Source organism: Echeneis naucrates, chromosome 18, assembly GCF_900963305.1.
Source record: "Echeneis naucrates chromosome 18, fEcheNa1.1, whole genome shotgun sequence".
NCBI lineage: Eukaryota > Metazoa > Chordata > Actinopteri > Carangiformes > Echeneidae > Echeneis > Echeneis naucrates.
In genome coordinates, this window is record NC_042528.1 from 11916770 (window position 1) to 11931988 (window position 15219).

The window sequence follows — 15219 nt, forward strand, 5'->3', positions numbered from 1 at the left end:
AGGTTGTGAAAAGGTCTACATTGTAACATATAATGGACATATGTCAAAGCAAGTGTGCACTTATAGTAATCCACATCTGTATGTCTACCATGAGAAAAGAAAAGACAAACAATCTCAGAGACTTTCTCACAGAGACTTATGCTGCCTTTCTCTGGGCTGACAGAAGAACGCAAGATGTGGTTTTTCACACTTCTCTGACAATGTGGAGGAAAAAAATATGCCCAGTGTATTTCTCTGGTGTGTGTGTGTGTGTGTGTGTGTGTTTGTGTGTTGTGGGAGGAACCCAGAAAAATTTTGAAGAGATGAGTGATAGTCTCAGAGATACAGCAGTGTGAGACAATGAAGCTCCTACTGAGCAGTCTGCTGCTGTCTTCTCTCTGTGCTCTCTCATCATGGAGTAAGTAGAAACACAACTTAATCTTTAATATCACAACTGAGTCTGCTGCCACAATTATTATCACCAGAGGATTAAAGCTGCAAGTCCTTAAATCATGCTAACATGAACATTTGATCAGTATGTCTTTGTGCTGAGAATATTTTAGAGTATTGGTTTCATTCATTCATTCAAAATAGGATTCATATTTCTATATTATTCTATTTATTTGTGAAATCAGAATGAAGCATGTCTGTGCGTATTTCCTCCGTTTGAACCCTGATGTGTGACTCTAATGATCCTCACTATGATCCATCACTGTCTGTTTACAGCTGTTTCATCTACACGCACATTACTTGTCAAGCAGTCTCCTGATGTTTCTATCACAGAGGGAGAAACTGTGAACATCAGCTGCTGTTGCACAGTGAAGTCTGAGAGAATGAGATTTATCTGGAAAAAAAATCAAACACCTCAGATGATATACCATGATAACCAAACTGAAGGATCACAGGAGCATGAGTCATATTACTGTTCAACATTGACATTTTATAAAATCACAACCAATGATTCAGGCACATACGTCTGCAACTTGGTTACGGAGATACCATTTTATGGTTCGTATAATGGAAATGGCACAACCATCACAGTTAGAGCCAGAGAGAACAGAGGAGGCAGCACAGATGGTGGTAAGTGACTAATATCCTGGTTTAACAGTGAATGAAGTAAATATTCATTTAATCAATTCAACATTGGGAGCTTTTCTGTTCAGAAAATGAAGTCAGCGCTGTTAAACCATAATCAGTCAAATCTTGCTTGTTTTAAATATATAAACTAACAGCTCACCTACTGTCCTGCAGTGATCATTGTAATGTTTCTGTTTATCCCCTCAGGAGAAAGTCGTCTTGGTCCTCTTGCTATAGTTGTCTCTATATTAATTCCCCTGCTCCTCATAACTTTTATCTGCATCTACACTCTGCGAAGGAAACAAGGTATGAAAAACAACTAAGAAAGAAAGAATGAATATTCATCACAGGGTCAATTTACTGTTCTAGAAGATTAAGTATTTACTCCACTTAGATTACAGAAACATGTGTCTCCTGAAATGTGTATCTATCATCTTTTCCTGAGTTATGTGTCTTCTACAAAAAACGGAGGTGATAGGATTTTGTTTGTGATGCCTAAAGAAATGAGAAAATACTTAACTCTAAATTGTCTATTGAACGTTGAAGATTTCTTTAAGGCAGTAGTGAAGTCTGTACGATATTCACAATAAACAGTACACTGTTGTTGTTTAATTGGATATTCGCTTCAGATCTCTAAAATGTCAGAAATGTACATCTGAAAACCTCTAAAAATAACATCCCAAAATATGACACAATCATATTTAATCATTATGGTAGCAATTTACGTACCATTTGTAATATGTAAATGTGACTGCAATTCAAAACCTTGGCAAATATATCCTTTTATTAATTCCTTTTAAAACTTTGTACATATAAACTATTTTTTTTACGTTGGTAAATTCTCTTACACAGAAGCAACTGACTCTTTCTGCACATGTTCAGACTGAAATGACACGATGAGACATGATTTGCGTGAATTAATGTTACTGCTTGTTAGAAAGGAAACACAGAAACTTGGCTAAAGGTGTGATGCTGGTTGTTACTGTGCAGCTACTGTGCAGTCTAGTGAAATGAATAAATTGAGCATAACTGTATTTTGATTTTAGGACTTGTTTCAGGGTTGCAGCACACTCTCAGTTGTATGTGTAGTCTGAGTTAGGCATCAGGGACATGCTAAATAAGTTTGAAAAACAAACAGTTGCGTTTCACTCTTCCACTTTACAGGCATAACAGCCTCTCTCAAACATGGCACATGACAACCCAGCCTCAACAGCCATTCTTTGAAGTCGTCTGTGCCAGTGCAGCTTAACTGCCTGTGAAGATGTTGTTTCCTTCTATTAGTGGGTGTACCCACTCAAACTTGTCAGTTGCGCCATTGAAAGCGTACTTTGCCGTTAAGATGTTCCATCAAGGAAGAAGGGTAAAAATGACTGCAATTCACCTGAGATCTTTCACGTTGTTGGCAAAATCCAGTTGATAGCCGGTGTTTTCTTCTTTTTTTGAGCATCATATGTGTTGGATTATAGCCCTAATAACAAGGCCACAGAATTCATGTCTACAACAAAAGAAATGGTTAGGTAGAAAGCTGGATATTGCAGCTGAGAAAGTAAATACATCTTTGATACCTAAGTTGAGAGACGCATTTTGGCTCAGAGAGTCCTTGGCTTATGTTTAGAGGAAGATAACTGGACGGTTGATCATTTCAACTGTTAGTGTGATAAACAGTGATAAAAGTAGCAAAACACAACCAGATACAAACTCCTTAACTTCCCTCTTAAGGCAACAGTTAAGGGTTATCCTTAAAGGAAGAGGGATGAAATCTTGAATATTGATGTGCTTTAATTCTGTGTCAACATAGCTGCCGCAGTAAAGCTGTATGCTGGCATATTGGTATTTGATACTACTATATCCATAACAGACAACTAGCTCATACTTTAAAAAAACACTTCTATGCCAGTGCATTTTCCTGCATGCACAATTCCAGGCCATATATGAACCAAGTTTTAACACTAGAAATTACTTAAGATGAGAACTGTATGGGATCAAGACTGTGGTACACTGATCGCTACCATGGGGATTCTTACAGTCTGGTCTCTGACACTGTCTCTAAGCAGTTTAAATGAGACAAAAGGGATTGCGTAGAGTAATTAATGAAAAGTGGGTTGTAGTGTTTGCGCTAGTAGGTCTGTAGCAATACTCAGCAAACATAAGATAATATTTCATTTGTTTAATTTTGTTCGGCAGTCCTGCTAGTTATTAGTGTGTATCTATGTTTGTGTGTGTGTTCAGCACAACCAGACAGGATGATCTATGAGGTTCCTCACACTGACTCTGAGGTGGCAGAGATGGACAAACACAGCACTAGCTCTTCCAGAGGCTCCTCTCAGTGGGTGAGTCCAATTTGTGTTGGTATATGTCTTCTGTAGACACATTAAAAATAAATTTGGATTTACCTGATCTGAGATGTTTGAAGGTGTATTTCAAATGTGGTAAAAAGTGTGAACAGACTTTCAAACCACACTCGCACCATATGTATTAATGTATATGACAGGGTTAGGGGTTATATATAATATAAAAAAAGTTATCAGAGGTACTTTCAGGCAGTTTTTCTTTCAGTCCAGAAAATCCAATATGATTTTAAATGCATTTGTAAAAAAAAAACAAAAAACAAAAAGAGAAAGAAGCAAAACAAAATTGTTAAATTGTGGCACAAATATAATCTAACAAGTCCTTAAATCATGCTAACATGAACATTTGATCAGTATGTCTTTGTGCTGAGAATATTTTAGAGCATTAGTTTCATCCATTCATTCAAAATGGGATTCATATTTCTATATTATTCTATTTATTTGTGAAATCAGAATGAAGCGCGTGCGTGTTTCCTCAGTTTGAACCCTGATGTGTGACTCTAATGATCCTCACTATGATCCATCACTGTCTGTTTACAGCTGTTTCATCTACACGCACATTACTTGTCAAGCAGACTCCTGATGTTTCTATCTATCTAATCTAATTTAATAAATAACTGATTTGAAATTTAATATTGATATTAACGGCCATCCTGTTTCTGACGTTCCTTTTCTAATAAAAGTAGTAAAGTAGTATAGTGCAGTATTATGCAGTTAGCCATTCAAAACCTACATAAATACATTAAATTGTGGAGCAATGCCAATGCCGTCTGTGTTGTCTATACAACTTATACTATGTGTGATTGTGACTGTTTAAATAAATAACAAGATATTGAATGTGGCTGCTCAACTTTTTAGGTTATGATTGTCCAAAAACTTACACCAGTCCAATTCATAGAAAGCGCAATTGATGTGAAATTATTAGTTCTGCTCAAAATTTTCTGTTTTGGTTGTAATTTTTATTCTAGTTTTCCTACTGCATGTTGACCCTGAAACCTGAATGTATCAGATTCCACTTTGTGATAATATTTTAGTAGATAGCAATAAATGATGAGGTGTATTTCTCTAGGAGCAATCTGATACTTCTGATTCTGATTCTGTCATTATTACCACTCCTGTCTTAATAATTTATGATATGCTACTTACACCTACTCACTTTTATATTGCACTCATTAGCCAACAACTTGTAACCTGTAAATGCCACAAACCTCACAGCGCTTTAACAGTGTAACCTGACAAAAGTTGTTGTTTTTTTGTTCTCCTGAGTTTTCAGTAATTTTTTGTTGATCTTTCTGTCTCTTTCAGTGTCAGGTACCGGTGTATGAATCCTTTGATTATTTTGAGCGTGTGCAGACCAAAGAAGGTGGATGAGGATCTGCTCTGCTACATCTTCGTTTCTTCTGCTCATATTTGTGCATGTACAAACAATTTGAGACCGCTTATACATACATGTTTATTTGTCTTTGCTTGAATTTTCTAATATTTTCTATTCCTATAAACACGACAGTATTTCAAAACAAGCTGTGTGTTCATTTATTGAGAGAATTACAGTACTAGAAGGAGAAAACCTGTTGCCTTTTATTTATTTTGACTTTATCATAATATCATACAGTTAGGGGAAAACATCACAAAGTGATGACAGCCCTGAACTGGTGGCAAATGGGGTGGAAACTGTAGCGTTATGGGATTGCACTGTAATAGGTCAACAACAGGAAGTGGAAACATTCATGTGTGGTGGTTGAAGGGGTTTCTCCTCGGCTGTCTATGTATGTTCACCACAGAAAGGACACCATATTGATAAATTGCTAAACATAAGTTCTGCATTTAGGGTTGTTCTTTTTTTGTTTTGTTTTACAGGCTGTTGGCATAAAGGAAAACGCACACATGGTAATTATAAGCACAAATTAGAAGTTTAGTTAAAATACAAATGCATTAGCATGCTGATAGTAAACTACTTGCACTTAAATTAGCCCAACTAGTAACAGAAGACATTTTCAGTTACTGTGCTTTGCACTTCCTGTCCTCTTTAGTTGTTGCTGTTGTAGGCAGTGGCTGCTGTAGTCTCCGGCAATATTGTTGTTAGTCTGAGCTCGTGTAAACCTTTTAGAAATGACGAGCAATAGTAGGAATATGAATAAGATATTAATTCTTACTCATAATAGTCTAAAATTTAAAAATAGTAGGACGGAGGCCTGGAGCCATCGCTAAAGAGCCTTAAACTGTCATTTTACAAAATGACTATCAGGGGGAGACTCCTCTGGTTGTAAAAAGAAGTCAGATGGTCTATTGTCTTTGTTACTTACCTGACCTAATTACTCTATCTTTGGTTCATTTTATTTCTCTGGATAGGCCACACTTGGGTATTTTGGGATTCATTGGGTGGGGTGGACTAAAAAACTAGCACTTGGACTGGTGCACTCTGTAGTGTTCATTGGGCCCATTACTCTTTCCTATGTTGGCTGTTTGCACTATCAAACACAATCCATTAAGAGAACAGTGGAAGAAAGTTGGACAGTGCTAATAGTCTATGTGAAAATGCCCCTACGTTTCAACTGATTTATTTCTGCAATTGTTTTCCTCACAAGTTTATGATCTTAGCCTCCAGTTTGATGTCTTCTTCAGTACAACATGATATTCTGTTTTAAATGATGGTGCCATTTAGAGGAAAATCAACCAGAAAGATTATCTTGGAGTCATAATTAACAAAGGTCTTGACAAAGTCATAAAGCAATGACTGTTGAATTGATAAACACTGACATGATTTGCACCTGTAGACTATCAGAGAAGTCAGTGAGTCAGCCAGTTTCCTGATGATAATGACTAGTGAAAAGACACTCCTCAGCACAGTTTCACCATACCTTCCAACCCCTCAAAAGACCTGCAGAATGTGTTCAGCACTATGCACTGTGACCGACACTTTCTCATGCCTTCAAACTGTTTGTTCAGTGTGCAAACATGCTCTCTGTACGCACTAATTCACAACACCTGTGTTGTACAGTGAAACCTTAAACTGCATTCACATTTAGGCAGCATTACTTTTATGTGTTTTACATTGATGTGTAACAGAATCCAAATTCTTGGTTGGATCCTTCAGCTATAGACTGTAAATGCAAAAAGTTTGTATGTTTTTATTTTCTGTTGTGTTTGAGGAATGATGACCACAGAAATGCTGTTTTGCAAGGTATAGTAAGCTGTGGGTATACTTTCATGGTGCAAGGTCTCAATAAATTCACATCTGACTTCAAGTTTCCTCTCAACTTCCCCCCTATACAGACAATCACAGTAGATGGCATGGGGTTTTATGTTTCAAAAGCATTTAGTGATGATTTTGAAGTGAGCATAGCTGTACATTGTTTTTTGTTATTTACATAGATTGAAATCTCTCTTAGACTCTCCCTTTAAATCAATAAATAAATGACTCAAGCTCTGTATGGTCTGTGAGGTAATATGTATATTGGGTGAAGTAGCATGGATGTTGGTATTGGCAAAGCACCACCTTTAAAAAACACTTCAGCAATGTATTATCTGTTCCAATGCACGGTGCCGCACCCATTTTTCTACAGGTATAAAAAGATTTGCCTCCCCTTCCACCGGTGACTGATCCACTACCCCCCTGATTGTTTCTGATCTCTTCCTGTGATCCACTTCTGAAGAATCAACCATGACCCAACTGGAGACGGCTATGGCCATCATGATGAAGACCTTTGACACGTATGCCTCCACACAGGGGAAACCAGACACCCTCACTAAGGCCGAGGCCAAGACTCTGCTGGAGAAGGAACTTCCCGGGCTGCTCAAGGTATGGTGTGTACCTCAGGATAGTGATGTCACTGAGGTGCACTCAATCAATCAAATTATGTGCACACTGAAAATAATATAATATTCTTTTTTGCATTAGGTTGTGTTACTTTGAAAGAGGTCAAAAATCTATTATCATGTGCTCTGAGGTGCCTGGGGATATAATATTAAAAGCCATTCATCTGTTTTAACTCAAGAGATAATGCTCTGATTCCATATCAACTTTTATTTTCCACATCATTATGCTGTTGCATTTTTCACTTAACAGCACTGACATACCACAAAAAAAAAAAACCCACACACAAAAAAACAAAGACTTGTTTTGTTTTGCGCAGTCTGCCAAGAACCCAGGTGAGGTGGACAAGCTGCTGAGTGGTCTAGATTTTAACAGTGACTCTGAGGTGGACTTCACAGAGTTTGTGATCATGGTGGCCGCCCTGACCTGTGCCTGCCACAACCGCTGCCCTAAGAAGTGAGCAAGCCTGTCACATCCTGTGCTGGGCCAAATGATGGCAACAGCAGCTTTGAATCCCTGTCACTGAATAAAGTTATTTATTCACTTATGCGTGGTTGTCAAGGTTTTTTTTTTTTTTTACTTTTTTTTTGTGATTAAGCACAGAAGCTTTCTATAAAAATATGTAATAAAAAGTGCCTTTACAGCAGCAGAGGGGGTGGAGCTGTATCAAGAGCACAAATAAATTAACTAATTCTAAAATAAATTTTATTTAAAAACTCTGGAAAAAATAAGTACAATGAATACAAAATAAGTTCAATGAATAAGGAAACAGGCTTCACAGTCACATTATTGCATAGAGCCTGGGAGTCACAGGAAGGAAGCAACTGTGTGCGACAGAAAGTGTCAAATGCTGTCAGTGACATGTTCTTCGTTCCTCTCTCCCACTTAGTAAACAAAGCTGGCTCTGATTTGGATGGACATTTTGAAATATCTATGACACACTTGACACACTAACCCTAACCCTAACCCCAAAACCCATTACATGATGAATCATTAAACAAAGATTAACCAAAGATGCAACAAAGGCTGTTTTTTTTTTTTTTTTTTGGTTTGTTTGTTTGTTTTTGTTTTTTTTTCCGTGAAATGTGGCTTCTTAACACATTTAGGGTCATTTATTGCTCAGGTTTTCCCCATGAGTGACAATACAGTAGTGCACATTTAACACTAAATCACGGTTTAATAATTATGTATGGCATGAACATTAACAGCAGTAAAGCAACACTTCACTGCCTGACTGAGCAGGAGTAGTTTATATTGATTAATTATGGAATATATCACTGTGCAGCATATAAAAAAATAACATGAATCCATGTATTTTTAAAGGAAAAAAGTACAACGAGAATAGGAATAGGTAAATGATAGGAAATCATTTTTCTAGTATAACACTCATGTAATTGTGAAACTGCGAGCATATGCACTAACCACACACCAGATGTTGTCATCTCACAAACACATCTAGTGGTCACATACAGGACTCTTCTTGTAACTCAGTACCAAGTTCACTCAGAAAACATAAATGGCCATAATAATAGATCTTCTTAAGTCCTGGGAAAGCAGAAAAGGTTGACCCTCAACACTAAAATTTAAAATTTCCCTAACATAACAAGATTTTGTCGAAAGATTAACTGCATTTGCAGCTTGCATTTTATTTTTCTGGTTCACAGTCTTGTTGGAAGACACTTGCAAACCACAAAGCCTTTCTATTTCTTGTCCAGCTTTGTATCACAGATCCAGTCCAGAGTTGCAGTGACCAGGCAATTGTATTCAAGTGTCAAAAAAGAAAGCATCCAACTGACAGTAAGGTAAAAGAAAAATATTTTGAAACTTGTCTTCTGAAATGCAGTTTCTTTTCAAGGTTTAAGGTTTAAGACTCTTCTGCACCAGCTTCATTGTTCAGGCCTTGAATCTAAACATTACTTTGATTGACAGTTTATGGTCAAAGTGTTTTGTTTTCCAGTTGGAGAATCATACAAGTTGGGGTTTTTTTTTGTTCCAAATTATTGCAAACATATACTATCAATGACATACTGCTGGGTCATGTGTATTTTTCTGTGTGGCGTGACATCAGTCTGCATAATCTTTACCTCCGATGTCAACTGGCTATGTCAAAATATCAATAACAGCTAAGCAGCAGTATATGGACATCTCTTATCATTGTCAGCAAATTATTGCAATATTTATATGCAAAATTTTCAAAAAGTCTTCTCGAGATGTTCATCCACGCAGCAATATTTCTAACAGGATGTTTCCACCTGATTGCTCTACGATTCCAGGTATCACAAAAACAACACAGGGATTTGTTAATCTGATCTTAATTTACTTCTCTGATACTTTCTGTCTTTAGGTTAGATCATCCCTTCATCACCCCACCAGGGAGCACTGGCCAAGTAACACACTTTTCCAAAGTCAGGGCAGTTGTGTAATTAGTGAATACCTATGGTGCCCTCTAGTGGCAGATAAACTCTATTTTACTAAGGAACCAAGCCCCACCCCCAACAACAAAAAAGAAACATTGGTAAGCAAAGAATCATCACCATATCTCACGGAGTAATAGCTGTTGCTGTGTGCATGCCATTTCTTTGCTCTGTGACTGTGGCTGATCTGACAGAGCTGAGCCCGAGGCCTTGCAGTGCCATTTTTGAAACGTGGCTGGCCTGTAATCGGCTTGCAAGGCCATTAATCCGAGACTCTCCACTTCCTCTCTCCAATTTCTCTCCCTTTCTCTCTGGCTGTGGCATTATAAAGGCTTATGGGGATTATGGGGAGGTGTCCCATGTAAAGGAGGTGCCGGCTGTTGGGTCAGGAGGTACAGGTGGGAAGGAAAATTATTGTGTTTGGACTGCCCTATTTTCCCATCAACCATTATAATTTGTTTTTCTTGTCATGCATGCTTAGACTTTCATTATCATTATTTTATATAATAGCACTTTCAACTATGTTTTAATAAGCAAAATCTATCATCTGAAAGAGGTCATGGTATGTGATCAAAAGCCATAGGTTGAGTAAATGTATTTAGAGTAATTACTACTGATATGTATAAGTGGATTATATAAATCCATGTCTTGTAAAACCTTTGTTAGTCAAAGGAAATCACATTATTAATAGTCTACTAATGTATCATATATTTCTTATAGACCAGCTTTTGTCTTTCCTTTTTGTGAAAAATCCTCAATATTTGTCTGACATGACCAGGCCTTTTAATAACAGGTTGGCTACAGGAGTAAAACAAGACCAAAACTGATTTGAGTCTGTAAAATGTGCCAATCTAAACCGTCTCTGCCTAATCATCTCTGAAAGAAAAATCAAGCATCTCATGTAATCAATAGCTCAATAAATAAAACAGGACAGGGTCTGAACAGTTTCATTATGAAGCTGGGTATAAAAAAATAAATAAAATCAATCTAAACCTGGGTGTCAATGCAGGATATTTGTGGACAGAGGTTTATTTTGTCACACACCCTGTCTCTCTCTCTCTCTGGCGTGCATAAATGCCATGTGAAGAAGTAGTGCGCTTATAAATACCTCATTCTGTTTCAAGGCCACACATCTGAGGTCATATGAGCTCCCAAGGTTACACAGCTCATCTTGTGACTTAACTTTCAGCCCTGGCAACATGCTACACACACTGCTCCCCTTTGTGTTTAAACTTTCACCGAGTACGTTTGCCTGTCGTCGTAGCCATCAAGGCACGTCACTGGGGGATCGCAGTAAACTGATGAAAAGCTACTTGACACAGCACTGTTTGGATCAATGTTTGTTTGAAAACTGTCAACTTGTAACTTGTCATTCGGCATTACAACAAATGCAAAATCTACCAGTCACATTAAAGCTGCTATGTTTAAAGCTATATATTGAAGGACCTGTGTGTAAGATTCAGTAGGATCTTAGAGTATGCAATAAAAATACGCATATCACAATGTTACAGTAACCCCACCTTGCTGATATGCATTTACCGTAAAATTAAACTTATTTTGCGCAATGACTCAAGACAGCGTACTGCATACTGTCTATTCATTTCAAAACCCTCTTCCTGATGTCACAAGCACCAGTTCATTGTGTTATCACTGTCTTTCCTAAACCAAACTGAGATGGTGAAATTAAGACTCATTGTGTGAATTATACGTTGTAATTTTATGGCTGACACAGACAGACAGACTATGAAGAATCACAGCGGCCAAACACACCCGGTCCTTCACTATTAAATAGCTGTTAGGATTCATAATGACAACTAGCAGGAATTACCTATTGATAGATTATGCAAGGGTCACCTTCTAAAGGCTGCGTTTAATGGGCATATTATTACCGTTCACCATGAAACCTGTCTTGCAAGAATGGCCTGTTGACTAAAGCATTGTGAACTGCCCAACAAACAGTTGCCAGGATTTATACAACATACCAGAGAGTTCCTCTCATACCGAGCATACCTGTCAAGTAAGTCTCAGAAGTTGTTTCTGTCAAATGCTTTTATTAAAGAAACTCCGAAAGGGCCTAAAGTCTGATAATATTTGGAAAGAAACATTAAACTGTCCTCATTCATACCAGACAGTAATGCCGGCATTATAACCTTTGACCTACACATGATAAACAGCCATACGGTTCAACAGGTTCCTTCTGCCCAGGTGCAGCTGATTTGCTCTACCCATTATCAGTTACTTTCAGTAATTTTATATCAGGTGGCCAAAAGTGTGACTGCTATAATCATCGGATCATTGGATTGTCAGAAGAATTATATGACCTTGACCATTTAATTTGATCTGTCTGATGCTATTTGATATTCACAGGTGAGGATGAAGATGAAATCATAATGACAAACTGCAGTAGAAGCAGAGATAGGATGCCAAATGAACTAGATGAGTAGTCTGAGTAGGTCACAGTAATTATCAGGACAAATATTTATCAACAGCAACATGGTCAAATATTTGATGCAACAAATCTTTACCTAATTTATTTCTTTGGAAGTAAAAATAGCTAGTCAAGCAGCAGCCTCAAAGGCTGAAATGAAGGGCCAAAACCTGCAGACCAGAGTTTGGATTTAGCAGTGTGTCAGTACCAAAGACTCCCATGTTAATATGTCCAACTTCACAGCAGAAATAAACTATGTTTACAGCTGGGTTCCCAAACAGTTTGGACTTCTAAACCTAATTTCTGTACTGTGACAAAGTTTTATTGTTCTAAGGCTAAAGGTTTGGCATTTTTGAGGGTACGGTCTGTTTGGCTGAACATCTAACCTTGATATTTAAGACTGCACATCAGAAACCTTGAAGTAGCATTACAGAGGTTACCTCCAACTTCATTTACAGTCTATGGTCTAGACGACCAGAAGTTCTCCCAACATCCATAGTACCTGAATAAAGGAATTGTGCCTCCTCAAACTGTTGTAACATTCCCCCCTGGTTGTTCTGCCACATTAAACTAGATGTGCACTTGTCTGTCAGTCTGAAACAGAGAAAAAACTGGATGGCAAAACTGCAATGAGTCATTCCATACAAACATACAATCTATTTTAAGTAGAATGTTTCCCATTATTATTCACACATTTTTGCTATACTTATATAATCCTCAAATAGGCAAAGTCTCTTTCCGTGCTACTATCAAAGCGTTATAGACCATTCAAGCTAAAGCAAATGAATTTCTGTTAAATTCTTTAACAACACAGTGTTTTGTTTTTGTGTTAAATGGTAAGGTTGAGGATAACCAGCCAGACACTGCGGCTGGTATTGTTTCCTCCTTTTGAGCTTACATCTGTGTGTCATCATGGAAAAATGTGGTACCGTTGACACCTACCATAGCAGAAACCACTTCAGAGGCTGTTTTGAATACTTTGGCAAACGATCATACGTCTGTCTGTCTCCTGGCAAATTTTTGTAAATGCGATAGTGTCAGAACTACGCACTTCCTAAATTCACCAATTATTAACTTCTCCTTTCAAGGAAAGGTTAAGTCAGTCATTTCCCAAAACAGCAGGGTTCTTCTTCTTTTTTTTAAACAGTGTAAACATTTTGATGTTATTGAATCGTATTTGCAACTGGCAAAGAACCAGTTTCAGCCCTTTATGTGCTTGCTTCTCTTGTTCTCTCTTTGCTCCTATAACCTGCTCCCAGTTCAGGGTAATCTTTCTGGAGTGACACATAATGTGGCAGAGGCGCAAACACGAAAGTGAAAATAAGCACAGGGAAGGCTGGGGGGGCAGTGTGTGTCTTCACTCATTGGTCCATTTAGAAACTCAGATTTCTTCCATTATCCAAGTTACTCACCAGAATCTATGTAAAATACTCGGATATTATCATAATTATGCATTTTGTTTAATATGGTTTTCCAATAAACACAAGAAAAGCAAAATAGAAAACTTGAGATTTCCAGTTCAGGATCAGTATATGTTGACAGCCCACCACTGCTGCTCACACTAAGGGGACAGTGGAAGATGGTTAGAGGGCGAGACAGCAGTGTGACTCCACATGTCTATACCCCATTTAGGGTCCATTTATATAATTCCCCCACTTCTCCCATCTTGTGGACATAGCAACCAGTCGCATTCACATTCTTCAGGTATTTAGAGTCACTAAACTACTGTTGCAATCCTGCCAAAAACTTTTGTATGTTCAGTAACTGAAATCTTTGAGAACCATTTCCCTCTTCCATTGTTTCTCCTGTGTAAATAACTCTGTTGCTTTATTTGGCAAATGGAAATGTGTCTAAATTAATTTGTTTCATCCCAATTAAATTAAAAGACAGATAACTCACACAGAGAAAAAAAAGAACAAGACCACTGTCCTAAGTCTGTGTGACTGGGAGTGTATTGTTGTGTTATCAGTAATCTTTCATCATCTGCAGAAAGGTTAACAAAGGGCATGTGAGGCCACATTATTTACATTGAGAGCACATTCATGCCAGCACGATGCTGATAACAGGCTCTCTGTTCATAGACTGCATGATGTAATCCACATTTTCCTACTTTACAGCCACTTGCCAGTTACATTAGAAATGTTTGTGCACTGTCCGGGTACAAACAGGCCTGCTCTCCGTCCTATTTTCTTAGTCTCACACACATATGCACACCCTCTCTCACCCATGCTCGCAGTCAAAGTCATGAAAAGGAGACTTTGCCCCTCTTTATTGTCAGCTGCATTAAAAAGATTGGACCATAACAGCTGTCTTTACCTTATGTCAAGCAGCACATATCTGAATTCATCCAAAGGCATTAGTGCCCACAGGAAATCCTTTGAGTCACACCAGCACTTTCGACTTTTCAATTGCTGCAAGAAAAATTGTCTAAATTTAAAATATTATCTAACTTTATCTTCACTCAATGTTCAAATACCACTTAATCAAATTGTATCTCAGAATAATGTCTGGTTTTACAGTATGTAGAATTGGGAAATGGTAGTTTTTAATTCTAATATGAAGAAGAAAAGAGGATCTAAATGCTGCTTTAAGAGCAATCTGAGTTAAGTTAGTCCTGTGTAGTAGTCCTGTGACCAATGACCCAAAGGCATCAGACTGATCGATCAGCTGGCCATCAACTGACTAATAGATGACGCTCAACAAAATAAGCACCTCTAGATCACGTGCTATTGAGGTCTGCTAAACAAAGATAAAGGAGATCATACATGCTCACCACTGAAGTTGACCTGTTAGATAAGCTATCTGTTTGGCTGCAAATAGCCCAACATATGCAGCAGACAGAGCACACTGCTGCTATTCGAACAAACTCTACTGCCGGTAGGCTACATTAGATAAAATGGAATTTAATTACTTACTTACTTAATTAGTCATTACTTCTAATCAACTATGACTCATTAAGACATATTTGAATTTTTAAATGACTTTAACTTAATGGATAAGAAACAAATGGCTATATGGACATGGACACCTCCTCAGAAATCACTCCTGTATGAATGCAAATTGTATTTCTGTCCATAAATGCATTTTTATATTCTTTCCCAGACCTATTTTTATATGTCTTTATCAAAATATATATAACCAGGTATTCTGCAGCTCATG

The 15219-nt window shown here is 37.6% G+C and overlaps 2 protein-coding genes across 2 annotated transcripts; both read left to right on the top strand.

Annotated features, from left to right (window-relative positions):
- The first annotated feature begins 339 nt into the window (after positions 1 to 339).
- On the top strand, positions 340 to 5392 carry LOC115058969 (uncharacterized). Its single transcript, XM_029526540.1, has 5 exons — positions 340 to 397; positions 706 to 1059; positions 1264 to 1362; positions 3286 to 3386; positions 4710 to 5392. The coding sequence occupies exons 1-5, from the start codon at positions 340 to 342 to the stop codon at positions 4773 to 4775; spliced, it is 678 nt and encodes a 225-aa protein (XP_029382400.1). The 3' UTR covers positions 4776 to 5392.
- Positions 5393 to 6987: 1595 nt separating this feature from the next.
- On the top strand, positions 6988 to 7765 carry LOC115059100 (protein S100-P). The gene is made up of 2 exons (XM_029526692.1): positions 6988 to 7203; positions 7538 to 7765. Exons 1-2 carry the CDS (start codon positions 7066 to 7068, stop codon positions 7676 to 7678), a joined length of 279 nt encoding a protein of 92 aa, XP_029382552.1. The 5' UTR covers positions 6988 to 7065; the 3' UTR covers positions 7679 to 7765.
- The last annotated feature ends 7454 nt before the right edge of the window (positions 7766 to 15219 follow it).